Source organism: Eleutherodactylus coqui, chromosome 10, assembly GCF_035609145.1.
Source record: "Eleutherodactylus coqui strain aEleCoq1 chromosome 10, aEleCoq1.hap1, whole genome shotgun sequence".
Classification (NCBI taxonomy): Eukaryota; Metazoa; Chordata; class Amphibia; order Anura; family Eleutherodactylidae; genus Eleutherodactylus; species Eleutherodactylus coqui.
Genome location: NC_089846.1, coordinates 19,368,877 through 19,396,081, shown reverse-complemented (window position 1 = coordinate 19,396,081; position 27,205 = coordinate 19,368,877). Strand labels below are relative to the sequence as shown.

General features: G+C 46.6%; 1 protein-coding gene across 1 annotated transcript; it reads left to right on the top strand.

Moving 5' to 3' along the window:
* Positions 1–1,464: 1,464 nt before the first annotated feature.
* Positions 1,465–25,283, top strand: GDI1 (GDP dissociation inhibitor 1). The gene is made up of 11 exons (XM_066580461.1): positions 1,465–1,607; positions 7,617–7,724; positions 8,150–8,249; positions 14,914–15,048; positions 15,133–15,331; positions 15,969–16,100; positions 18,160–18,259; positions 18,400–18,571; positions 18,726–18,870; positions 20,500–20,554; positions 22,203–25,283. The coding sequence occupies exons 1-11, from the start codon at positions 1,563–1,565 to the stop codon at positions 22,353–22,355; spliced, it is 1,344 nt and encodes a 447-aa protein (XP_066436558.1). The 5' UTR covers positions 1,465–1,562; the 3' UTR covers positions 22,356–25,283.
* The last annotated feature ends 1,922 nt before the right edge of the window (positions 25,284–27,205 follow it).

Here is a 27,205-nt window from a genome sequence, read left to right as displayed (position 1 = left end):
ACTAGTTGCTTCATTTCAGCTCACCTAAAAATAGTCACTTGTTGAATAATGACCATCTGGTGTAATCAAGTAATCATCGTCAATCAACGACCACCCAACAACTTTGCAGGATGGTGTGCGCTTGTTCAGCACCGAATGCTGATTGGATCCAGACATTTTTTAAACATTTTGCCCTCCCACTTAACGCTGATTGGCTCCTGAAAGCACATAAATACGTGAGAGTGGCCATCACCCGAACAATCCCCGCTACCATCTTTGGTTGGTTTTGGTCACTAGTCTCTGGCTGGGTCGGCCCTCCCGCAGAATGCTCGCTGTGATGGCCTCTTTTACTCCAAAACCGCTTGCACGTATAAGGCCGCCTGCACGTGCCCGGGTTGGATTCCGCTGTGGCGACCACGTGTTCCTGTCCTGAAGCCCTCATAATCTGTGCTGCGAATGTGCCGGCCGCCGCAGTACAGATTATGCCGTGGATTCCGCTACCTTTCCGCAATGATGATTGCGGAAAGGTCGTGGGGCGGACGGCTTCCATTGACTTTGATGGAAGCTGTCCACATGGAAGCCACACAGAATCGCAGCATGCTGCGACTTCTCCTCCCAAGCGGTAAATCGCAATCGATTTCCGCTCATGTAGAGGGAATCGCGTTTTGCCATAGCATGCTATAGGCGGTATTTGCTGCAGAAATCGGAGGCGGACACCCACTCCGGATTCCACAATGCAAATCCGCTTGTGTGCAGGCGGCCATAATGTGCGTTCAGTGAACTCGGCAACCAATGAGCGTGCATTGCAAAGGGGTTGAAATCTCACACACACAACCGCCAAAAACCCTCTGCAATTAGTCGACGACTATTTTGGTCCTTCTAAATGCTCCCAACAATTTGTTAGGCGATTGTGAAGTTGACGCACAAAACGCAGAAAATGGAGTCGTTTGTTCACTTTAGCGGCTGCATTGAGCGACTATCGTTGGCCCGGCAGTGTAAACCCGCCGTAGCGTAGCGGAACGCTGCGTGGGATGGTTGGGGGAGCAGCGGCGTGTGGTAAAAACATGGGTGGTGTGTTTATGGCACCGTACGACCATCATGTAGGCTCCGCTGTGCACTATGGACGGGGTATTTGTGTGTACTATGGGGTACATTTGTGAGGGGATGAGGGGTAATTCAGCCTGGTTGTGCCTCAGCACAGGCCCTGGTGACATATAGGGGCCGTTATATAACACCATGACATTAGAGCATCACCACAGAGGATGATGCAGGCGCGCAGTGATCCGCAGCCGCATCACCAAGGTCATCCACCCTGTCCATCCTCTCATGAGAGACTTCTCTCCTCCGCAGACAGCCCATCACCCTGCACTCTCTCTGGTGCTCTCCGGCATCCTCCCGCCACACTCGCCACCACTCCTCTCCCCGCCACGCCTCATAGTACCGCTGGCCGCTCGGGCTGCGGGCAGGGACTACTTGTCGTCGCGGAGGCGGACAGGGCGGTGCTGTTTGCAGCCATCTTTGGTCCATTTCATTTCTGAGCTGCTTTTGCTGAGTTGTTTGGCGGAGCCCCGGGCACCTGCACCATGGATGAGGAGTACGATGTCATCGTCCTGGGCACAGGCCTGACTGTGAGTATGCCAGGGGACAGGGTGATGTGGCAGCAGGCTCTGGGCACTGGCATCCTATAGCATGTAATGCAATCCCTTGGCACTGCCCCTTACCATATACCATGCTCTGACATGGATATGCCCGTAACTATACCATGCATTGTATAACAGGGGGTCCTGACTGGCATCTCTTGCAGTATATTTTGCATCGTATAATCTTGAGTTTGCAATTACATTTCTTGCACCCGGCGCCACCGGACGCATCGTTGCTTCTGTGTAGGATGATCCTGTGTTGCGAGGAGGCCTGCAGTGATGCCAGTGTTTGGCATCATGCTCTCTCCTTGGTGCTGAAGAGGTTAATTGCAACATAAGCAGGACCCACCCTTGTATTCCCGAGTGAAAAGGAGTCGGTTGGCATCAGGGCACCTAGAGGGGTGAGGATCAGTGTCAGGAATGTGTGTTTTTGGCTGTAGGGTGGGTCGGTGCCAGGTGATGGGGTGGCACTGCCCAGTGGAGCTGAGGGCTCACGTTGGGCTGTGGTGCAGGAGGCCGGCCCCTCGCTCATCGCTGCTTCAGGTTTCTCCGTCGGGAGGGTTTCATGTCCTGAAATTCTAGATGCTCATCAAAAGATGCAAATCTGCCCGACACGGTGTGCCTGAGTAACCGGAGCGAGGGGTGGGGATCACAAGTGACACGGCGAGGGGTGGGGATCACAAGTGACACACAGAGCTCAGTGTAGGGAATCACACTGTAACAGAATCATGCAGTAATATAGCGCTCACTATGGGGAATCACTGCGCAATAAATACATCTTTCACTATAGAAAACATGGCAGCCACTATAAGGAATCACATAGTTATAGGTCACTCACGATATTAAAACACAATAATATGGCGCTCAGTATAGAGAATCGCCCGGTAACATGGCATCCCCTATATAGAATCACTCAGTAACATAGCTACCCACTATATAGATTCACCCAGTAACATGGGTGCTCACTATGTAGAATCACCCGGTGACATGGGCGCTCACTATATAGAATCATTCCATTATATGGGCGCTCACTATATAGAATCATTCCATTATATGGGCGCTCACTATATAAAATCATTCAATTACATGGCGCTCACTATATAGATTCACCCGGTAACATGGGCGCTCGCTAAATAGAACCACCCGGTAACATGGGCGCTGACTATATAGAATCACCCGGTAACATGGCGCTCACTATATAGAATCATCCGGTAACATGGGCGCTCACTATATAGAATCATTCTATTACATGGATGCTCACTATATAGCATCACCCAGTAACATGGTGCTCACTATATAGAATCACCCGATAACATGGGCACTCACTATATAGCATCACCCGGAAACATGGGCGCTCACTATATGGAATCATTCTATTACATGGGCGCTCACTATAAAGAATCATTCAATTATATGAGCACTCACTATATAGAATCACCTGGCAACATGGGTGCTCACTAAATGGAACCTCATGGTAACATGGGCGCTCACTATATAGAATCATTCTATTACATGGGCGCTCACTATATAGCATCACCCAGTAACATGGGCACTCACTATATAGCATCACCCGGTAATATGGGCACAAACTATATAGCATCACCCAGTAACATGGGCGCTCACTATATAGAATCATTCTATTACATGGGCGCTCACTATATAGAATCACCCAGTAACATGGCGCTCACTATATAGAATCACCCAGTAACATGGCGCTCACTATATAGAATCACCCAGTAACATGGCACTCACTATATAGAATCACCCAGTAACATGGTGCTCACTATAAAGAATCATTCAACTACATGGTGCTCACTATATAGAATCACCCGGTGACATGGGCACTCACTATATAGAATCACCCGGTAACATGGTGCTCACTATATAGAATCATTCAATTACATGGCACTCACTATATAGAATCACCCGGTAACATGGGCGCTCACTATATAGAATCAGTCTGTTACATGGTGCTCACTATATAGAATCACCCGGTGACATGGTGCTCACTATATAGAATCACCTAGTGACATGGTGTTCATTATATAGAATCATTTGGTAACAAATCTTTCAATTACATGGTGCTCATTATATAGCGCCACCCGGTAACATGGTGCTCACTATATAGAATCACCCGGTGACATGGTGCTCATTATATAGCGCCACCCGGTAACATGGTGCTCACTATATAGCATCACCCGGTAACATGGTGCTCACTATATAGAATCACCTGGTAACATGGGCGCTCACTATATAGAATCATTCTATTACATGGTGCTCATTATATAGAATCATTCAATACATGGGCGCTCACTATATAGAATCACCCGGTAACATGGTGCTCACTATATAGAATCACCCGGTAACATGGTGTTCATTATATAGAATCATTTGGTAACATGGGCGCTCACTATATAGAATAATTCTATTGCATGGGCGCTCACTATATAGAATCACCCGGTAACATGGTGCTCACTATATAGAATCACCCAGTAACATGGTGCTCACTATATAGAATCACCCGGTGACATGGTGCTCACTATATAGAATCACCCGGTGACATGGTGCTCACTATATAGAATCACCCGGTGACATGGTGCTCACTATATAGAATCACCCGGTGACATGGTGCTCACTATAAAGAACCACCCAGTAACATGGGCGCTCACTATATAGAATCATTCAGTTACATGGTGCTTACTATACAGAATCACCTAGTGACATGGCGCTCACTATATAGAGTCACCCGGTAACATGGTGCTCACTATATAGAATCACCCGGTAACATGGTGCTCACTGTATAGAATCACCTGCTAACATGGTGCTCACTATATAGAATCACCCGGTGACATGGTGCTCACTATATAGAACCACCCGGTGACATGGTGCACACTATATAGAATCACCCGGTGACATGGTGCTCACTATATAGAATCACCCGGTGACATGGTGCTCACTATATAGAATCACCCGGTGACATGGTGCTCACTATATAGAATCACCCGGTGACATGGTGCTCACTATATAGAATCACCCGGTAACATGGGCGCTCACTATATAGAATCATTTGGTAACGTGGGCGCTCACTATATAGAATCATTCAATTACATGGGTGCTCACTATATAGAATCATTCTATTACATGGGTGCTCACTATATAGAATCACCCGGTAACATGGGCGCTCACTATATAGAATCATTTGGTAACATGGGCGCTCACTATATAGAATCACCCGGTGACATGGGCGCTCACTATATAGAATCATTCAATTACATCGTGCTTACTATACAGAATCACACGGTAACATGGTGCTCACTATATCGAATTATTCTATTGCATGGGTGCTCACTATATTTAATCACACGGTAACATGGGCGCTCACTATATAGAATCACTTGGTAACGTGGTGCTCACTATATAGAATCACTTGGTAACGTGGTGCTCACTATATAGAATAATATGGTAATGTGGGCGCTCGCTATATAGAATCATTCAATTACATGGTGCTCACTATATAGAATCACCCGGTGACATGGGCGCTCATTATATAGAATCACCCGGTGATATGGGCGCTTATTATATAAAATCACCCGGTGACATGGGCACTCACTATATAGAATCACCTGGTGACATGGGCATTCACTATATAGAATCACCCGGTGACATGTTCCTCACTACAGGGAGTCACTTGGTAACACAGCAGTCACTATAGAGCAGTGGTGGCGAACCTATGGCACGCGTGCCAGAGGCAGCACGCAGGGCCCTCCCTGTTGGCACACGCTGCCATCGGCCTCTCGCCACTTGTGAATACCAGCAGGGGCCGTGGCTCCCCTGCCAGCATTCACTCAGCTGCGCTGCTAGCAGCGCCAATCCCGGCGCACACTGTGACGTCAGTGTACAGCCAGGATCCTCCTTCCCCAACGTCTCCTACTACTTGGTTCTGCGAGAGCAGGGGGAGGCGGAACCAAGTAGTCCGGCAGCACATGACGGAGAGGCGTTTGGCAGCATATGACGTCACAGTGTGCACCGGGATCAGTGCAAGCAGCACCGCCGTGCAGAGGAGGAGCGGAGCTTCCACAAGGAGGAGGGGGTAAGTATATGGGTCTCAGGGAGGGGGGTTTGGGGGTGTCACTATTGCACTGGGTTACGCTGTGGGGTGTCGCTATCATACTGGGGGGCGCTGTGGGGTGTCGCTGTCATACTGGGGGCCGCTGTAGGATGTCGCTGTCATACTGGGGGCCGCTGTAGGATGTCGCTGTCATACTGGGGGCCACTCTGTGGGGTGTCACTATTACTACTGGGAGCCGCTGTGGGGTGTCACTATTACACTTGGGGCTGCTGTGGGGTGTCACCATTATTTTGGGGTCCACTGTGGGGTGTCACTACTACACGGGGGGCCGCTGTGGGTTGTCACTACTGCACTGGGGGTCACTGTGGGATGTCGCTATCATACTGGGGGCTGCTGTGGGGTGTCACTATTACACTGGGGGCCGCTATGTGGTGTCACTACCACACTGTGGGCCGCAGTGGGGTGTTACTACTACACTGGGGCCGCTGTTGGATGGCACTACTATACTGGGGGCCGCTGTGGGGTGTTACTATTATACTGGGGGCCGCTTTGGGATGTCGCTGTCGTACTGGGGGCCGCTGTGGGATGTCGCTATTATCGCTGGGGGCCGCTTTGGGATGTCGCTGTCGTACTGGGGGGCGCTGTGGGATGTCGCTGTCATACTGGGGGCCGCTGTGGGATGTCGCTGTCATACTGGGGGCCGCTGTGGGATGTCGCTGTCATACTGGGGGCCGCTGTGGGATGTCGCTATTATCGCTGGGGGAGGAAGAGAGGGTCACTATTACCGCTGCGGTATGTTTACATGTGGCAGATATTGGCAGGGCCGTTTTAAAATAGACAGGGTGCAGATTTTGACTGCTTTTTGGATGCGGAAATGCTGCAGAATTCTCCACAGTATTTTCCGCTGAGGACATTCTGCGGTATTTCCACATCCAAAAAGCTGTTAAAATCTGCACCCTGTCTATTTTGAAGCGGCCCTGTCCAAATCATACGTCGTGATAAGCCCCGCCCCCTGACGTGTTGGCACTTTGCGGTAAATGAGTGGGTTTTGGGTTGCAGTTTGAGCACTCGGTTTCTAAAAAGTTCGCCATCACTGCTATAGAGAATTACTCGGCAACACAAGTCTTTACCTTAGAAGGCTCTTGGTTAGATCCCATTTTAGCGTTGAGCGATGTTCCACCATATTAACCTACATTCTCCGGTGTTGTGAGCTGGCGTGACTCGTCTTTCCTCCATCTGCATTATGTCTCTTACTGGCCAAAAGGAAGTCCGTTGATCTGTCTCTTCATACACTGTATGGCTAGCTGATAAGTCAGTTGTGGTACAAGCCTGTAACCCTGCTACCAGAGCCCTTCCTGTTTGTAGTCCCACACCACCACCTCTACTCATGGCACCCAGTTCTTACCACCTGCATTGGGCAGGGACAGGAGATCAGTTTGATCTTCTACACTTCATTCATGCATTCTGGATTTGGCGCAGATTTAGTTGCAGGATAAGCTTAAATAGCTATGAGTTCACCTCACTTCTAGATCTCAGTAGATCCTATACATTCTCTCTAGCATAACTATAGGCGATGCGATTGCACTCGGGCCCAGAAGCCTGAGGGGGCCCATAAGGCCTCCCTTCTCCATATAGGGAGCCTAGTAATGAAAACAGCATTATAGTTGGGGCCCTGTTACAGGTTTTGCATTGGGGCCCAGGAGCTCCAAGTTACGCCTCTGCTTTAAGTGGTTTAGAGAAGTTGGGAGGCCCCCAGATAAACTTTTGCACCCGGGCCCCTGTGCCTTTAGCTACGCCCCTGTCCATTCTCTCTGCACAGTAGCTATTACCCATTCAAGACGCCGTAAAGCCTTTCATTACTGACTGACAAGAAAGCCGTACAACAAGCTGCTCCTTTTTTCTCACGTCTCTGTTCTTCCTTTTTCCAGGAATGCATTCTGTCCGGGATCATGTCCGTTAATGGAAAGAAAGTTCTGCACATGGACAGGAACCCGTACTATGGCGGAGAGAGTTCTTCAATCACCCCGCTGGAAGAGGTACAGTCCTACCATGTCATAGTATACGTCTTTTTACTATGTTATTAAAGGATATAGACATAAGGTGACCAGCGGGTTGTTGATCCGGGTCTTGGAGTGAGGTCGGAACTTTCACATTGATCCAGGGATTGTTCTGACTGCCATTATGGAGTCGGGAAGGAATTTTTTTCCTCTATGGGCTAAATTGGCTTCTGCCTCATTGTTTGTTTGTTTTTTTGCCTTCCTCTGGATCAACAAGGGAGTGGGAACTGGCTGAAGTAGATGGACATGGACTCCCTCAGCCTAACATACTATGTATTCGTGTTCCTTGTGCCTCCAAATGACTCGCCTCGTCATCAGTAACTCCTATCACTTGTCGGCAGCCTCTCTTATGGGTCCGGTGGTGCAGTTTCCCCCTTAACCAAATCTTTGTGTTTTATCTTCAGCTCTACAAAAGGTTTGAACTCTGCGATGGTCCTCCTGAGTGCATGGGGCGTGGACGGGACTGGAATGTGGATCTCATCCCCAAATTTCTTATGGCTAACGGTGAGTTGTCATAGTGGTATAAGGGGTCTTACCTCTGTCTCACTACTCCATGGGGCACACCATATACTTCTCATGGTCAGTAGAGCCAGCTGAGTAATAACCAAATGCATGCATTAGCAGTGAAATGGGTCAAATGCAAGAGCTCCGACTCTGGAGTAGTGGAGACAACGTTCCCTGGAGCGATAGGCTATATGGCATCTGTTGGCAGTGATGAACAAGTCTGGTGGATGCCAAGAGAGTAGATAGTGCCAAGGTAGTGGAGGGATGATGATCTGAGGGTGGCACCTCAATGCTCAAGAGGATGATGAACTTCCAATACCTTGATAACCATTTAGGGAAGTCCTCCTTTTTTTTTTTTAGCACTTAAAAGAAGAATTAGCAAAACATGGCTGCTTTATTTTAAAAACAGCACCACATATGTCCACAGGTTGTGTGTGGTATTGCAGCTTTTAGCCTGTTTTACTTTAACCATTCCACGACCACCCAATATAAATTTACGTCGGGCCCCCATGAAGTGCGTATGGGTCAGGCTCTGTTTTTGACAGCTGACAGTAACTGCCGCAACCAGTTAGCAGTTGGTGTGATCAAAGCTGACCGTGCTTTAAACATACAGTGGGAGGGGGGCCCACACCATTGAGACCCCCATCGATCCCTAAAACAGAGGTCCCATGTTCCCCACTCCTCCTCCCCGCAATGAGGAGGAAAATTGAATCAAGCAGCAGTTGTGCATCTGTGGTGTCGCGCCATTCGTTATCAACTGGACCGCTGGAGGTAGCGGAGTGCTTGTACTTGGCTATTTCCATCAGCTCCCATAGAGATAATTGCACGTGTGACCATTTGCACCATTAAATCTTCACGTCACCATGGGGTGCAGCGAGTCAACGGTGATGAGAAGAGGGGACATGGGACCACTGTTCTCCGGATCATTGGGGGTCTCGGCAGTGAGACTCCTACAGATCAGCCTTTTATCACCTACCCTACAGAGAGGTGATAAAAACCAGTTGAGGTACAACCCCTTTAATTAATTTGAGATGCAAAACCAGACACAACCCATAGACAGGAGTGATGCTTCTTCTGAAAGCAGACAGCCATGTCTTTCTAATCCTAGGCAATCTCTTTGCCCGTCCTCCGTACAGTCGGTGTACAATACACAGGAGGTTACATGTTCTTCCATCTCCCTCCTGTAGTACTAACAGAAGGTTAATAAACAAGGTTGTGAAACTCGGAGGATGAATGCAGATTGTAAGATTTCCCTAGTAAAAAACAGGAAGCTGAATTGTAGAACATGAAGAGGAAATCCCGTGATTGCAGATGTGTATCCGCTCACGTGCGGTCGGAGTAGCGCTCCTTTATGGAGATTGGGTTGTAATTCTGCCCTGTCTAGGTTTTCATAAATGTGTCCACATAGAGGGGTCTGGGACACCCACCAGTGTAGCTTTAAATTTAGGTGCTGTAGAACTCATAGGGGATGTGATCATCAGAAAACAGGCTATTGTATAAATCAAGTTTTCATGACTTAACATATTTTAACACATGTCACAATCTATAATTTGAAAAAATTCTAAAATTCTGCAGTTTCCACTAAGCCTCATACTAGTCTGACACTAAAACTTCTCAGTAGCCCTCCCACAAGCAGGATTACAAGAGGTAAAACCTGTATATAGATAACACAAGACCCACCACTGACAATATGTGATGGACAAAGCTCACCTCCTCCCCCCCCCAAACAGGGCACAACATGCCTAGAATAATCTCCCAAAGAAGTCAATAGATGATGGTCACAGCCTACCTCCTCCCTACACAGGTCACAGAGCATGTACACAATTCTTTTCCATAGTCAGTGAGTCCCATCCTGCCCATTGTGTCTATGGCCCATGTGAAGCATATCTCTGAATGCTATTAACTGCAGCTCAGGCCGCCCCCGCAGTCATGAACAGCCAATGCAATGAAAATATCTACAGTCACAAAATAAAAATAGATTAGAACGTGTCTCACTATCTGGTTTTAATTAGTGAAAAAAAATCTATAGCGAAACTGAATGATAAGCGCTCAGTGTGATGGCAGCCAACGACTGAACTACGAGCCAGAATCGTGCGATTCTCGTCCCTTGTAAATCAAGCATTACGCTGATAGCAGATCCCACTGATTCGGGTCTATGGTCAGCTTAAAGGGAACCTGTCACCACCTAGAAGCACCATAAATTAAGTTGTGGTGCTCATTGGGCAGATGCTGAGGAGTCTGGGGATGTGCTTTATACTTACCCGTCTCCCTGTTCCTGTGAGGTTTCCTATGGAAGTCATTGCACGGACAGCGCAGCGGACTCATCTCTGCAGTTATTCCATTGACTATATCCCATAGAGAACAGTAACGCACATTTACTAATACTGTCTAAAAATTTGAAAATTGCGCCAGAAAACTGTCTTACATGCTTCGCACTACATTTGCTATGTGGCATAAACTAAGGCCTCATGTCCACTAGAAAAATACAATCTGCTCAAAATCTACAGCAGATTCTGCGCGGATTTGCTTTAAATGTTTTTTTTTTTTTTCATGCGGCTATCCGCACCTATAGATAGCAATGTGGCCGATCCGCGTGGAATCCACGGTGAAATGGTGCATGCTGCGTTTTTTTCCCACGTGTGAAAAACACAAATCGATTAAAATGCCATCCACGGGTGCAAAATTAAATTTAATTGACCGTGGATGGCCACTGATTCCCTATGGGCAAAAATGAAAGCGGATTTCACCCGCAGAATCCGCAATTCAATTTTCCTAGTGGTCATGAGGCCTTACAGTAGAGAGTCCTAAAATTCAGCAGATCTACCATCCAGCTGTGATGAGTCCGCCGCATGTTAAGACTGTCTGTCTTCGTTTGCACTGTCTAACTTTTAGACGGTATTGGGCTATAAGCCCCACAGTCTTGCAATGTGCCAGTTTCATCATGCTGCATGTAAATCTGTTGACTATTAAGTTTGTCTATTCTGAGTATATACCGCCTATTAGTGGGCTTAGCTTATGCCAAAAATTGAGCCAAAATTTTGGTGCAGTTTTCAACAATTTCGCACAAATAGACCACACCCCTTTTGGGATGAGTATGTTTCTGAATGTGCCTCGAAACAGGAAATGTGGTGCAATCATTGAAGACCGTTTTCCACTGCAACTTGTGCAAGAAAACGGACGTATTTTGAATAGTAAAAAGTTTGCATGATTCGAGTTGGGGAGGAATTCTCCTTACATTTTCGGTCTATAAGGCTCTAGTATGTAGATTGCTGGCAGCGAGGAGGAAAGTCTGCAGTGTCCAGATGCTTCCTGCTTCTACCGGAGCAAGTGGCATCCTATCCGTCCTCTCATCTGTATCAAAAGGAACAGATTGAGTAAACACAGAATAGTTGTAATCTTTGAGCAGAGCCTTCAGAGGGAAGAGAAAAGTAGCTCTTTTATGAAAATGATAACCTGATACCTGAAGAATCGCTTCAAGTAAACCTCATGTGCTGTATTATGCCTAAGGGTACCCTCACACGGGCCGACGGTCGCTCAAGTAATTATTCAAAAGAGCACTTATGGGCGACTGTTGGCCTCCGTGAACACAGGATCAGAAAGGGCAAGTGAGTGACAATCACTGACTTGCTGGAGTCCCTTGGTTTTCTGCTCACCTAAAAACCAAGTAACTGTTGGCCCGTGTAAAAAGGCAGCCGCACATCTATGAATGACTGCCTGTTTACTCTGAATGGAGGCGGGCGGCTGGCAGAAATACTGCGCCTTCCACCTCCATTCAGTGAACCACTTTCGCTGCTGGGTAAAACACATAATGGGACGGCCCACCAAGAACTACCTTACTAAAGGACCTGAGGGGGCAGTGCATGACACAGCAATCCACAAAACACCATAGAGAGAATTGCTGAGTCGTGCTCTGCCTCTCCAGCCTGGGACTAGTCATAAAAGTATTAGTTCTGCCAAGATTGTCCCTTTTTTTTGTTTTAAAGGGTTTTTTTTGTTGTTCATTTGTATACTTTTGTTTACTTTTTAAACAGACTTGAGTAAAAAGGTTGTTGTGCTGCTGTAGAGCCTGTGCTGCTCCTTCACAAAGCTGGCTGTGCAGCTGCTTCTGACATAGATCTGACAGCACACTGCTGGCCCGGAGCTCAGGTCATCTGCTCTGTTTGCTTAGCCTCACCTTCTTCCAAAGTAGCACAATTGTAGAGCTACCAGCAGAGAGGAGAAAGGTACATAGTGCAGTAAGCTGTATTGGGGTGTGTTTACACGGGGCAGAAATGCTGCAGAATGTCCGCAGCGGAAAATTCTGCATCATTTCTGTATCCAAAACCATTGGTGCAGATTTTGACTCCAAATCAGATGGGTACCCGCAGCTGATTTCACTACATACAGCTCTCACCTCTGAAGTCTCCAGCTGTCTGCTCGCTCCGGTACCCGGCGGCCTCTAGTGAGCACAGCGCTGCTGGTCAGGTGATGACACTTCCGCATCACGTGACCAGCTGCAATGCGCTGAGACCGCCGAGTAACAAGCGAAGGAGTGCACTGACAGCCGGAGACTTCGGAGGTGAGCGCTGTATCTACTGAAATCAGCTGCGGGTACACCGCTGATTTTGAGTCCTTTTTGGATGTAGAAATGCTGCGGACATTCAGCGGTGTTTCTGCCCCGTCTAACACACCCTTAGGTTCCGTTCACACGTAGCAGAAATGGTGCAGATTTTGCACAGTGGAAAATTTGCTTAAAACCCGTCAAAATCCGGGCCATCAGTGTGGATGTTCATGTGGGTCTGCAGCAAACTTCACCTCTTCAATTGAAAGGGTTATATCTAATGCAGATTATCCGCTGTGTAAAGCCCCAAGGACGGCTTCACACGAGTGTGTGCGCAATTACACGCGCTTCAGTGCAACGTATTTGTACTAACAAGGTAGATTTGCGTGTGCAGCTGTGCATTTTACTGTACTTTTTGTGCACGCAGGGAAGGGTTTTTTTGCGCACGGGACACTACCAGGCCCCAATTCAAAAGGCTGTTTAGGCTCATCAGGTTCAGATGTGTTCTATTTGTCATGGAATTGTGCAGCATGTTGCGCATTTGTGCCCTTCCCATAGACTTCTTTTGGGACCTTTCATGCGTTAATGCACACAAAAATAGAGCACGCTGGGTTTATATCCAAGCGCAAAAAATATGAGTGAACCCACTGAAATCAATGGGTTCTAGTCTCTTCGTTGTTCCCCTGTAGGAGCCCTTAGGGCTTCTACCCACTCTCATTTTTTAACACTGATATCGCTGCGTTTTTTGCAATGGGACTTTCTAATGTTAAAATCCCATCGCACAAAAATCGCTAAAGCACAAACTTGAAGTGTGGGAAGCATTTGTAAACTTCTCCCTTTTTATCCACTTTAGCATTTAAGGGATGTTACCGCCTCTTTGATGAATGTGGCTCAGTGGTTAGCACGGTTGTCTTACAATGCTGGGGTCTAAATTTCATCAAGGACATCAACTTTGAAAAACCCCATACAGACTTCACCTTGGGTCAGATTTGAGCCCACAAGGCAGCCGTGCGAAGACTGAGCCGCCATGCTTGTCCTTCCTTCTTTCTTCTCTGGAGGAGGAGGAGAACAAGAAATGTAAAGAGAACCTACAAACTCCGTGCAGATGTTGTCTCTGGTCAGATTTGAATCTAGGACCCCAGCGCAGCAAGGCAACAGTGCTAATGACTAAGACACCATGCTTTTTCTTTCGCCTCTTTTTTCCTCAAGTGCTGAAGGAGAAGTATATGAAGGAGGGGGTGAAGGGGAATAAGTTCTCCTCATCTAAAGAAGGAATGGGCTTGATGGCTCAGTGGCTAGTACTGTTGCCCCTTAACACTGGGGTTCTAGGTTCATGTCTGACTATGGACAACATCTGCATGGAGCTTGTATGTTGTCATTGTGTTTATTTTTCTCAAGCATAGTGGCTCGGTCGTTATTGCTGCTGCCTTGCAGTGCTGGAATGATAGGTTCACATTAGAGATGAGCGAACGTACTCGTTTCGAGTAATTACTCGATCGAGCACCGTGATTTTCGAGTACTTCCGTACTCGGGTGAAAAGATTCGGGGGGGGCGGGGGGGAGGCGTGGCGGAACAGGGGGGAGCCCTCTCTCCCTCTCCCCCACTCCCCGCTGCAACCCCCCACTCACCCACGGCACCCCCACGAATCTTTTTGCCCGAGTACGGAAGTACTCAAAAATCGCGGCGCTCGGGCGCAAAAGGGGCATGGCCGAGTAGGTTCGTTCATCTCTAGTTCACATCTGTATTGGCTTTTTATGTTCTCTTTGTGTTTTATTCTTCTTGCAATTAAATAGCAAGCGTGGTGGCTCAGGGGTTAGCACTGCTGCCTTGTACGTTCAAATCAGACCAAAGTTGCCCTTCATGAGATTTGAAGCTAGGACCCCAGTGCTAACCATTGAGCCACATTCAAGGACAAGATGCTATTCTGTTTCATCCAAGGTTCTGGGAACGGATTTGCCCCAGAGTCTCCGGCATAGATGTGAATGTGGCCTAAAGTGTTTGTTCAGTTTGCACAATTTCATTTAGTTAGAACGGTCCATCAACAATAATCTGATTGCAGGGCACCCTGCTGCTGAATGCTGGGCATCGTGGCAGTAATACCTTTTTTCCCCTCTCTTTTTGCAGGCCAGCTGGTGAAGATGCTGCTGTACACTGAGGTCACGCGCTACCTGGACTTCAAAGTCGTTGAAGGAAGCTTTGTGTACAAAGGAGGCAAGATATACAAAGTCCCATCAACCGAAACTGAGGCGTTGGCCTCCAGTAAGTAAACTCCAGCAGATGTTACCTAAAGCTGCCCATACACATTATATAGAAGTAGGATGATGGTCAGTCTCCTTTTTGCAGATCTTATGGGGATGTTTGAGAAACGACGTTTCCGCAAGTTTTTGGTTTTCGTAGCCAACTTTGATGAGAATGACTCCAAGACATTCGAAGGCGTAGATCCAAAAACCACCACCATGCGAGATGTGTACAAGAAATTCGACTTGGGGCAGGATGTCATTGATTTCACAGGCCATGCCCTGGCGCTATATAGAACTGATGAGTAAGTGCAGCGTACAATAATCTACCTACTTGTATCCATGAAAGGATTTCTTTGGACTTGCGTTTTATGTCTGTTGAGTCAGTGACGTTGCCAGGTCCTAGAGAAGTCATAGGAAAAATGTAATAGTTTTGTCAAAATGGCTGCACCTTTCTGCCATGTCACATTTCACCATGCTGCCTTTCCTTACTGCCATGTAAGTGTGACAGTAGTTCTGGCATAACATTCAGGGACCGGGACGTGCAAGATGAACAGTGTTATGTAAGCTTCCTAGACTGTGCATAGAGACACCCCTAGAATCCTTGCAAGCACTTCTACTTTCTGACCGTGGCATGGAATTACTGAGATGGGAACCCTCTTGGCACATCTGGTAGGATGGGGCACTGCATGGGGCATACTTTATTTTGGCCCTAGCGCATTAGAGGGTAAGTGCACACTGCAGTAAAGCTTATTGCAGGTAGATTACCTGATATAAAAGGGTCTGTGGTGGAGTCAGATTCACTATAGGGACCACGACCTAGAATAGCATTAAAGTCCATATAGAGACATTTCAGAAATGAATTGCAGCATATAAGGGTTGATCTCCCTTCATGTTCTCACAGTTTGGTTTGAATCATCACAATTCTGTTCTGATTTTTAGTTACCTGGATCAGCCATGTCTGGAAACTATCAATCGTATCAAGCTGTACAGCGAGTCCCTGGCAAGATACGGAAAGAGCCCCTATCTGTACCCCCTCTATGGACTGGGAGAGCTGCCTCAAGGATTTGCCAGGTGCGGGAATGCTATGTTTGCTGGTTTTATGCAGTTTTTTTCTGTATATTCCAAAGAGTAGTAAAACAACTGTAAAACAACTGCCAAAGTTTGATGGAGTCAAACCTGGAATCGATTGGTCCTAAAGACAACTTGTTATCACCATTCTAAACTATGCTATGGTTCTGAAAGGTGAGGGAACGAGGAGTCCTGGGAGCGGTGTTTCATAATCACTGGGTTCCCCCGTTCCAGCACTGACATCTCAGAATTTAGGATTGCGCACCCGGCGTGACTATTTTCTTCCAGCTCTGTGCACTCACAAAGGGAGTGTAGCAAAATACAAAGTCATCCCATAGGATAGGGAATAACGTTTAGATTGGTGGGGGTCTGACCATTGGACCTTCACTAATCTCGAAAACGGGAGTACCGTTAGTCCCCGCATGAATGAACCAGCGATCACACATGCATAGTGACACTCGATTCATTTCAATTGACACCGCCTGAGATTGCGGAGCACTTGTCTTATGCAATTTCCGATGCTGTCATGCGAGGACTTTCGGACCCCCATTCTTGGGATCAGTGGGAGTCCCAGCGGTACCACTTGTATAAATTGTAAGATTTCCCCTGGAATATTCCGGGTTATATAAACCTAATTCTAATAGTCGAAGGCAAAAAATACCCACAGGTAATATCCCTAAAATATAAATGCTTTATTATTCCAAAATGGATAAGAACAACATAAAAAAAAAATATTATAAAACAAAGGGGCAAATGGTGTGACCAACAGAACCCTATTGAAAGTCTATAGTGAGCCCTGGTTGTTGTTCACCTTGAGGACACCGTAAGGTGAAACATGTCGGGGTGGCTATAGGTTAGACTTTTGATAGGGTTCTGGTGGTGCTGACCTAATAATTTCTACATGGGCTTTTGGATGTTGGTCATCCAGGCCTATGTTTAAGGGTGCATTCCCACGAACGTGTATCGGCTCGGTTTTCACGCCGAGCCGATATACGTTGTCCTCGTGTGCGGGGGGGGGGGGAGGATGGAAGAGCCAAGAGCAGGAACTGACCTCCCTCCCCTTCTCTGCCTCCTCTCGCCCCTCTGCACTATTTGCAATGGGGAGAGGCGGGGTGGGGCTAATTCTCAGAACTTAGCCCCACCTCCTTTCATTGCAAATAGTGCAGAGGGGCGGAGAGGAGGCAGAGAGGGGGCGGGAGGTCAGTTCCTGCACCTGGCTCTTCCAGCCTCCCCCCCTGCACACGAGGACAACGTATATCGGCTCGGCGTGAAAACCAAGCCGATATACGTTCGTGGGAATGCACCCTGAGTGTGTATTTGCACAATTACACACACAATACTGATTGATGACTGTTGGTCACACTATATTGCTACCTCCATTTGCCCCTTTATTTTATAACATATTTTTTGATATTGTCCTTGTCTATTTTTGAAAAATAAACCATTTATATTTTAGGGGATATCACCTGTGGGTATTGTTTGCCTTTGGCAATTAGAATTTCTATAGCGGTACCACTAGCATTTTAGTCTGTACCAGGCACAGCTCCGTATATTGTATAGAATCTGTGCCTGGTATTACAGCCTGGTTCCATTCATTTGAATGGGACTGAGCTGCTTTTAGGCCAAGTGATTGATGAACATGACATCACAGGCCTGAGCAGAGGCCGCTACGCTCACCTGAGTGCTGTGGCCTCTTCATTTAGCTCATTGGTGGGGATCCCAAGCAGTGCACCCCACCAGTGAACTAACCTGATAGTTTAGTGCCGGAAAACCCCTTTAATCACTCAAAATTCTGTTTTTAAGCAATCACTTTGGCCCAAAGAATTTCTTCATTGCAGAATACCACAGCAGGCTACATTTCTTACAGATGTAGTAGTCTCCCTCCTCTTATGGAGCGGCCTTGCAAATTATTGACTACATGAACATTCCGTGCAAGAAGTACGGGGCCGAACATAAAGTTGTGTAAGATGGACTATTTCTGTAGTCAGGTTTTTAAGGGTTAATTCATCCTCTTCCTAAACATGTCTTCTGTAACCATAACTTTTCACCTCCCTCTGTACAGGCTCAGTGCCATCTATGGTGGGACGTACATGTTAAACAAGTGTGTGGATGAAATTGTGATGGAGAAAGGAAAAGTTGTTGGAGTAAAGTCAGAGGGAGAGGTAAGTTCCCCCACACTTGTCCACAGGCTCTGTGTGGTATTGCAGCTCAGCTCCATCCACTTGAACACGTTTCCCATTACTGCTGTTGGGTACTATAGGACGCCTGCATGTATGCATTTCATGTTCTGTTTCCTACTTAGGTGGCACGTTGCAAGCAGCTGATCTGCGACCCCAGCTATATTGCTGACCGAGTGCGCAAGGCTGGTCAAGTGATCCGTGTCATTTGCATCCTGAGCCATCCCATCAAGAACACCAATGATGCCAACTCTTGCCAAATTATTATTCCACAGAACCAGGTCAACAGGAAATCAGGTGAGATGGACTAGACCTAAATTAGCAGGACCTGGGGATGTAACGTGACTGCTGTATTCATGGAGGACTCTGGGGATGTCCTACAAAATAGGAGAGAGGAGGAATATTTAATTTATGCCAATGACTTTAATCCTGTGTATGTCTGCCCGTACAGATATTTACGTCTGCATGATTTCATATGCGCACAATGTGGCCGCACAAGGGAAGTACATTGCGATCGTCAGCACTACAGTGGAGACGACTGAACCTGAGAAGGAGATTGAGCCGGCGCTAGAGCTCTTGGAACCTATAGATCAGAAGTAAGTACAGCACAATACTTATCAGATACATTTATAGGGGGACTAATTGAAATGAACATTAAGTCGGACGAATTTTAGGTTGCATACTGTGATCAGGGACCTGAAATAGCTGCAAATGAGAAATGAGTGTAAGGGCTCGTTCACATCAGTATTAGGAGTTCTGGAAAAAAAATGGAGCTGATAGTAAAATAAGATTCAAACCGAAACAAGTTTTACTTTTTTTTAACAGATCCGGTAGACGGAGGAGCTTAAAAAAAAAGGACAGTTTTTATCAGTTTGCTTCCGTTTACACCTGTTTTTAACGAATCCGTTTTGTATTATTTTGTCTTTCTAATGTTCTGCGCATACTCATTTAAAAACGGATCTGTTAAAGGGACATCAAAAACGGAACAAAATGGAAACATTTCCACTTAGTTTTGTCATCCATTGAGTATAATGTGGAAAAAAAACGACAAAAAAACGCAATACTTACCTCCCAGCCGGCGTCTGTGCCCTAGGTGCGATTTTCTTCCTGGCGGTGCAGCAAGCTGCTTGAGACTTCTCCCCACTGTCATCTCCCTGCTCGGCTTTGAATTCCCCCGCTGTCAGCACTGTGTAGGTAAGCGCTGTGATTGGATCAAGTGCCAGCCAATCCCAGCCGGCGCTCGATAAACTTATCACAGCCATTCAGTGATGTCATCCAAAAAATGGCTGTGAATGATCGCCTGTGATTGACTGGTGCTCGATCCAATCACAGCGCTTACCTACACAGCGCTGACGGCGGGGAAACTCAAAGCTGAGCAGGGAGATGACAGCGGGGACAATTCTCAAGCAGCTTGCTGAGCTGAAATGAAGAACTTCTCTCCCCGTTGAAATCAATGGGAACTTATATGAAACCGTTGTTTTACTGGAAAGCTGAATCGGGACAAGAGGAGGCTGAGGAAGTTAGCCAGTGTATGTATATGCAGTGTGCATAAACAATGTATAGGTGATTTGAGGACTTGGAAAGTCAGGTGGGAATTTTGTACAACCCCTTTAAGGCTGCCTGTCCACGGGCGTTGCGGTATCCCATGGCGGATCTCCGCCACGGGAGCTGCCACCTGGGAGCAGGAGCCTTGCAGACGGATCTCCGTGGTCAGCCTTATCTCACAGATAGACTGACCACGGAGAATCGTGGCAAAGCGCAGCATGCTGCGGTTTGCCGCCCGCGAGCGGAGAATCGCAATGATTCTCCGCTTGTGAACAGGGGGGGAAGCGCTCTCTATAACAACGCTATGGAGAGCGTTCACTGCATTCCCCACAGCTGGATTATCGCCGCGGGGAACGCAATTCAAACTCACCCGTGGTCAGGCAGCCTAAGGGTGCGTTGACTTGTGCAACAAAATCCACACCCTTTGGTGTAGATTTTGAGCCGCCGGATCTACAGCAGATTTCACCCCTTCAGTTGAACTGGTGAAGTCTGCTGCGGATCCTCATCTGAATCTTCACCACTGGTGTGGATTTTCAATGGTGAAAAACCTGCACAAAATCTGCTACGTGTGAACACACCCAGGGAGAAAATGTGACCGATTCAGATGTACTGCTCTGTCTTTTAATGCTTGTACAGATGTTTTAATGCAGTTTAACCCCAATTATTATTTATAACTCCAGGTTTGTCGCTATCAGCGATCTGTATGAACCAACTGAAGATGGCTCAGAAAGTCAGGTGAGTGCCTCCTATGAATCCAGCCCAGCGGTGATTTCAGCGAGTCTTCTGCAAAAGCCAATTTACAGAGTGTAAATGACTCAGTCCACTAGCATTGTAGTGTACAAATCTGTAACAAATTCACCATGTCTGATCCTTACAGGGCTCGGAATGGTCCAGGAATGACCTAAAATGTTACTGTCAGTGCAGCCTGTGTAACCTATCCTAGGATGTTAGAAAGCTTATGCAGACCAGAGGGGAAAGGCCACGGGGCCGTGCCTAACGCTATAGTGTATTAGGCTCCACCCCTTCCCTCTTTGGTCTGCACATGCATTTTCACATCCTAGGACTGGTTACCATAGGCTGCACTGATGGCAGGCATTTTATGCTATTCCTGGACAACACCTTTAGACCGGTTTTCCACAATGTATTGCAACACTTCCATAATACGGATCCATATTACAGACATGTTGACATGTTACAGATGACATTACACCTGTACATCATCATTGTTTCATCACTTTTGGTTCCATATTTGCCAATAGAAGAGAACAGCAGTACAGAGGCAGAAAAGCAAAAATTAGGTCATGCTGTGCTTTTAAAAAAATGGCTGTGAAAAAAAGATATAAAGTTACATTAGCTCCGTCTCATGGACCCCGAAACACGGACCAAATACGGAACTAAAATAAACTTGGCTCAAAGTGGCTATAGGCCATATTTACACGGGTGAGTGTGATGTAGGTCAGTGAATATCTGACTTATGTTGCACTTGTTTTTACTGCAATTTCTATGCCTGTGTGATGTGTTACGGTGCTAAAAAATGCACTGCTGTACTTAGGTTCTTGATAAAACAATCTGTTCTTTTCACATGCGAGTTCTGTCCATCTTGCACTGAGATAGAACTGATGCGTGAAAATCACCGATGTAATTATAGCCTTAGGCCACACATGAGTTCAGAAAACGCCGTTCGAAATCGCAGCCTTTTTTAAACACATTGTACAGCGCTTTTTAATGCATTGTGATGGGGTGCTTTAAATGTAAAAACACTGAAAAATAGACACAGAGCTGAAAAATCACGATCTGAAAGTAACTCCCTATCCTGTGGATGTAGAATAAATTTCAGTCATGGCACAATCCCTTAAGGCTGGGTTCACACTGGGCGGATTTGCCACGGCTGCGGTAAATCCGCTTGCGGACACTAATCCCGAGATTAGCCAGCCATGTGGACGAGATTTCTCAGAAATCTCGTCCACACGGGGCGGTGAAGCCGACACTGCAGCGCGGATTAGCCGGCCGCAGCATGTTCATTTTTTTTCTTTTTCCGCTGCGGCCGTGCTCTCCTCTATGGGAGCACCGGCCGCAGCAGAAGAGCAAGCAGCCAGGCCGCTTTAAAACCCGCGGCTAAGTGCGTGGGATTTGAAGCAGCGCTTTTCGCGGCGGGAATCTCGCGGTTTTTCGCTGCGGCCAAACTGCGAGATTTCCGCCGGGATTCCGGCGTGTGTGAGCCCAGCCTTAAACGGGAAAATTTTTGCTGCTTAACTGGCACAAAAAAATCACCTCACATCCCATGCCCCACTTCTACTGGACATTAGTTAAAATTTGCCATGTCGCTTACAAATGATGTATTCTTTACTATCATGTCATCAGCATTTCCTCCTCTCTACAACAGGTGTTCTGCTCACGTTCCTACGACGCCACCACACACTTCGAGACCACGTGCAACGACATCAAAGACATCTACAAGAGAATGACTGGAACAGACTTTGATTTCGAGAACATGAAGCGCAAGCAGAACGACGTTTACGGGGAAGAAGACCAGTGAACAGGGGGGTGTTGGATCGGGGTGGGTGGGTTAGCAGTAAGGTACAACTGATAAAACTAGGGTTTTATGGAAATGAGGGGCAGTCGGCAGGTTTAGACAAGCATGTTGGGGGAATCATGTCTTGCGATAAAGCTGGAAATGGAGCAGGCATGGGGTTAGGACGCGGGAACAAATAACTAAAGCTTCCATTTTCCCCTCATGATTCCGGGTTAACTTTTTAAGTCTTGGGCTAACACTGGTGGAGCTTCAACCTACAGAGTGCCGTGAGAAACGTTTACATTGCTAGCACATTTTTGTCTTGAACATTCCCTTGCAGTCTCACAACCCGAACAAAAATGTATGATGTGTAAGCATTTACTACTGGTCCCATATGTCAATGTATCTTACCACTTTGGCTCAGGCTGCCTGGAGAATCAACCATGAGCATCATGGTGGTGGACATGGGCTTACATTCTATTAGCTTCTCCTATATAGGAACGGAGCCGTTGGGCTTTACACTACTTCACAGAAGCTTATGGCAGATTATATCTTACCTTGAGTGTAGGATTACACTAAGATTTATACAAATATCAGAAAGTTGAATTCTCGGGGATAGCAATTAACATTCCAGTGGTGAAAACTGGAATCCTACCGGTAAATTCAAGCTCCTCCCAATGACCCTCAATCTCAGTCCTACTGCCAGGGAGGACTTCCTAACACAAAGACTGAAAAGGTGGACTAACACATCTTGTAGCGTGCCTTTAGGAGAGACTCCTACAGAACATTTGGTAGAGTAGTACGTACGTAGAGCCCCTTCAATGGGACGGACCATCTATTAGGCAATGAAGGTCCTTTTAGCAAAACTAGTCTTTGATTGTTTGCGATTGTACATTCCAAAAGCCCATGTTGTAGCATTACTTTTTAGCCGCTATGAGATAAGCTTTAGAATATTAGCTAGCTGCTCATATTTCACATGGGTGGACTGGATACAGTGATGCGGGTCCAGAAGATTTCATATCAAGGTTTTTACATCTAATCCATACGCTCCAGAATTCGTCGCTGCTCCTTCGTAGCTTCGTTGTCCTCCATCTCGAGTGTTTCTCTAACAAGTGGCTTAAAAAGTTTACACTAAATTGATTATCTTCCTAATTCCTAATTTATTTAACTTATTAGTGGATGGGTCACGAGCCATTCATAGAAGAGAGATTCCGGGTACACTAGAATAAAAAATGAAAACGGCTCCTGGTAACTCTAGTGTCAGCAAACCGCGGTATTACTCATGGCAAGCAATTAGATTACAGCTGACAGGTTGCTGTGGGCCTCTTGTGGCCTTTTTGCTCATTACAACCAAACATGGGCAGTTTTGTTCCCTGGCGCTAACTCTTCTGCCATTTTCTCGTGTCAGGAAAGAAGACTTCTAATGTATAACTAGACTTTGTTAAAACTTTTGACGTGCCATAGTGACATTTTTAGAAGTTTTGATCAGTGGGGATCTAGGTGCTGAAACCCCCTACTATCATTAAAATGCATTGGCTGAAGTGCTTATCTGAGTGTTGCGGCCGCTTGGCTGTAATTGTGAGCGGTATACAGACTCCATAGACTTTCTATTGACCCTATACATCACTCTAAGCAGTGAAAGAACCAGTCACAAGGGCACAGTGCTCGGACGAACGCTTTTGCCCATTTGTTTTAGTGTTTGGTGGGTGTCTCAGCACTTCAACCCCAACTGATTCAAACTTCTGACAAGTCAAAAGTTGAAAAAACAAAAAAAGCTTAGTTACCCTTCCATTGCCAATTATAATACTGCTGCCTTTGTGCTAGAGGTAACTATAACCCTTCACTATACAAAATAATACACTAAACTATCCGAAGAGACCGCGATTGTGACTTTATTTCATACGTATTTCCTCTCGCTAGTAAGGACAGTGTAGAAAGTCAATCCATTCAAACCGCAGCAGATTTCAATGTAGGTGAATATCCAAGAGATCGGATCCATCATTCTGGTGACCTTGTTGACCAGTCAGATGCCATCTGGAGACATCGAATCTGGTTGCCCTGGGCAATAAGGCCACTTTTATCTCAAGGCTAGTCTCCGCATATTTCTGGTGCCCTGTGAGAAGCCTTCTGTAAAGAGCTTGATCTCATGTCCTCATACTGTAGGGTAACACCCAATCCCCCCCCCCCCCCATCCCAAATGCAACTGTAATGCTAAAGTCTAAAAATGTCCACGTTTGCAATCATCAAAAATGTCTTATTTAACGTTCTAGAATATTTGATAATCATTTATGGAAAAAAACTGTAGGTCTGGTAAACATATGGGGTACACGGTAAGAAAACGCTTAAGAAGAGACTACATGAGTGTGGATATGCTCTTTCGTGGTGGCTGTCAGCACAGACTATGGATCTTGTCCCACAGGGGGTTTCAATGTAAACTTATGTCACATATATTGTGTTCACTGTAGATTTTGGATCATGTCTCTTGTGGCAGTCAACATAGACTTTGGATCTTGTCCCTTTTCGGTGTAAGTATGCACCTTGTAACCTGTGGTGGTCACAGTAGAAATATGGTTCTCGTCTCTGGTGGTTACAATACAATATGGATCCTGTGTCTGGTGGTGGCCACCATAAAGCACGAACCACAACTCTTCTGGTGTTCCCTTACCTTGTAGCTCTTCTGTTATGTGGTGGCCACCATCAGGTTTGAGGTTTATGTTCTATGGTGGCCACCATATAGACTATGGTTCCTTCTCGTGTGGTGGGCTGCTTCCAGATACAGCCTCCATGCTGCTGTCTGTACAATTTCATTTGAACCTTCGGTTCTCTTTTTCATCTCTATTTATCGGCTTCTTTGCATCGTCCGCCCCTATGAAGAAAACAGATCTTCTTACTAGTAGATATTAATTTACTGTGTTTGACATAAACAATATCAATTAAAAATGTTGTGGAAAATCTGTGTCTTGTGGTTTTTGGCCACGGCCTGTGCCAGAAGCGGGTGCAAAAAAAAAATGATTGGACAGTAAACTGACGCTGTTGACGGCAGGACCTTGACATGTCAACTGTAGTGATACACCATCACCTCCTTCCTCTGCCTTTCCCTCACATGCAGCATCTCGCTCTGCAATCTCCTCTAGGTACAACTCCCGCTCCAAGGGCGAAATCCTGGATTTTATTTTTTTTAAGATGAGGAACACTCTTCCAAAGTCTCCGCCTAGGTATACGCTATTATAGAGGTGCTTAAAGAGATGCTCCATGTGCAAGACCAAGATTTCTCTGCCACCGCAGACTTCTTCCAACGACCGCATAAGACATTCCCCACTCATGCAGAATTTGAGTGTCATGTCCACCCATGATGTGCTAGATCCATAACCTGCAGATCCCGCACAAATGTGCACAAGCTGTGTAAAAACAATAACAAACCAAAATATGGGAACTCTCTTCCTATCAAAGTAACTACAGGGACGGGGACCTGCCTAACTGCAGGCAATTCGCCTTGACCAGGACGTACCTGACCTTGGCCTCTAGTTAACCCTATGTGGGACAGGAGAAACATAAGAAACACAAACCTAGCTTAGATACAGGAGGCAAATAAACGAACCAGAAGCAAGCTCTGACTGAGACCACAGTCAGAGCTAGACTGAAGATTTAACAGCAATTCAGTCCAGCATCAGCCAGACTAAGTTGCCCTAGTAATTACCCACAGGTGCGGTTAAGCATGTCTCACCTAATACCACACCCGCCAGGGCGAGAAGATGGAGAACCACTTGCAAAACCTGCACCAGACTATCAGCACAGCAGCAATCCCAGAACTACCGCAACATTGAGGAAGTCATGGCCAAAGAGCTGTCAGCACTGGATACACGTCTCCTCAATCCTAAGCGCTTGGATGTTATGTATCCGTTCCCTGAAGAATCAATGAAAAAATAGTCCTCTTCACCATTGATGGATGCTCCAATACCTCATCTGTCTAAATATACTACCCTGTCCCTAACAGATGCATCCTCTTTTAAGGATCAGCACAATAGATGGCTGCAATCCTTTGCTAAGTCATCTTTTGAGGAAACCAGGTCAGCCCTTTGTCCCCTCTTCACTTCATTTTAGGATAGTGGGGCCTCTTCCAAATGGGCACAACACTTATGCAGAGACATCCTCTCCGATGCCCCACAGGAGGTAGCAGAGCGAGCCCATCACTTCTCCCAAGCAGCCAAGTTCCTCTGTGAGGCCTTTCTGGATGCTGGCAGGGTATTAGCTGGCTCCTGTGCCCTCTCTGTGGCAGTTCGCTGCACCTTGAGTCTAAAGTGTTGGCCCACAGACCACACCTCCAAAAAGTCTCTTCCTGGCCTTTCCTTTTACAGGAAGTCGACTCTTCGGCAGTTGCCTTGACAAAATTATTTCCAAGGTGACAGATAGAAAAAGTTCCCATCTTCTGCAATACAGATCCACTCGTCAGTACACTCCAAGAAGAAATCAGCTTTTTCCTTTTGTCGATTCTGCCAATGGCCTTCGGAGTCCCCTCAGAGCGCCTATCCTCCTCCTACCTCAGGCAACCAATCCTTCCTTGGCAAAGTCCTCACCGGCATGAAGGGCATCTCCACCCTAATCATCCAGGGTGAGGGGAGCCTTCTGCTATTCAGGGACCTATGGTTCGCTCACATCAAAGATTCCTAGGTACACAAGATCATTTCTTCAGGATACGCAATAGATCTTCATTCTGCCCCCTAGAAAGTTTTTTGCTGCTTTTCTACCGCCCAATCCAACAGATTCTCCCAGTACCTTCGAGCCATTCAGAATTTACTCATGCAAGCTGTCCTAGTCTCCGTTCCTTCTCATGAACGTTTTACTGGATTTTACTTTAACCTGTTTGTTGTTCCCAA

What these genes read in the sequence shown, in the direction of transcription:
- GDI1 (XM_066580461.1), top strand. Translation starts at nt 1,563, where the DNA reads ATGGATGAGGAGTACGATGTCATCGTCCTGGGCACAGGCCTGACT. An exon ending in CAAATTTCTTATGGCTAACG is followed by an intron (nt 8,250 to 14,913) that starts GTGAGTTGTCAT and finishes CTCTTTTTGCAG; the next exon opens with GCCAGCTGGTGAAGATGCTG. An exon ending in AAGATGGCTCAGAAAGTCAG is followed by an intron (nt 20,555 to 22,202) that starts GTGAGTGCCTCC and finishes TCTCTACAACAG; the next exon opens with GTGTTCTGCTCACGTTCCTA.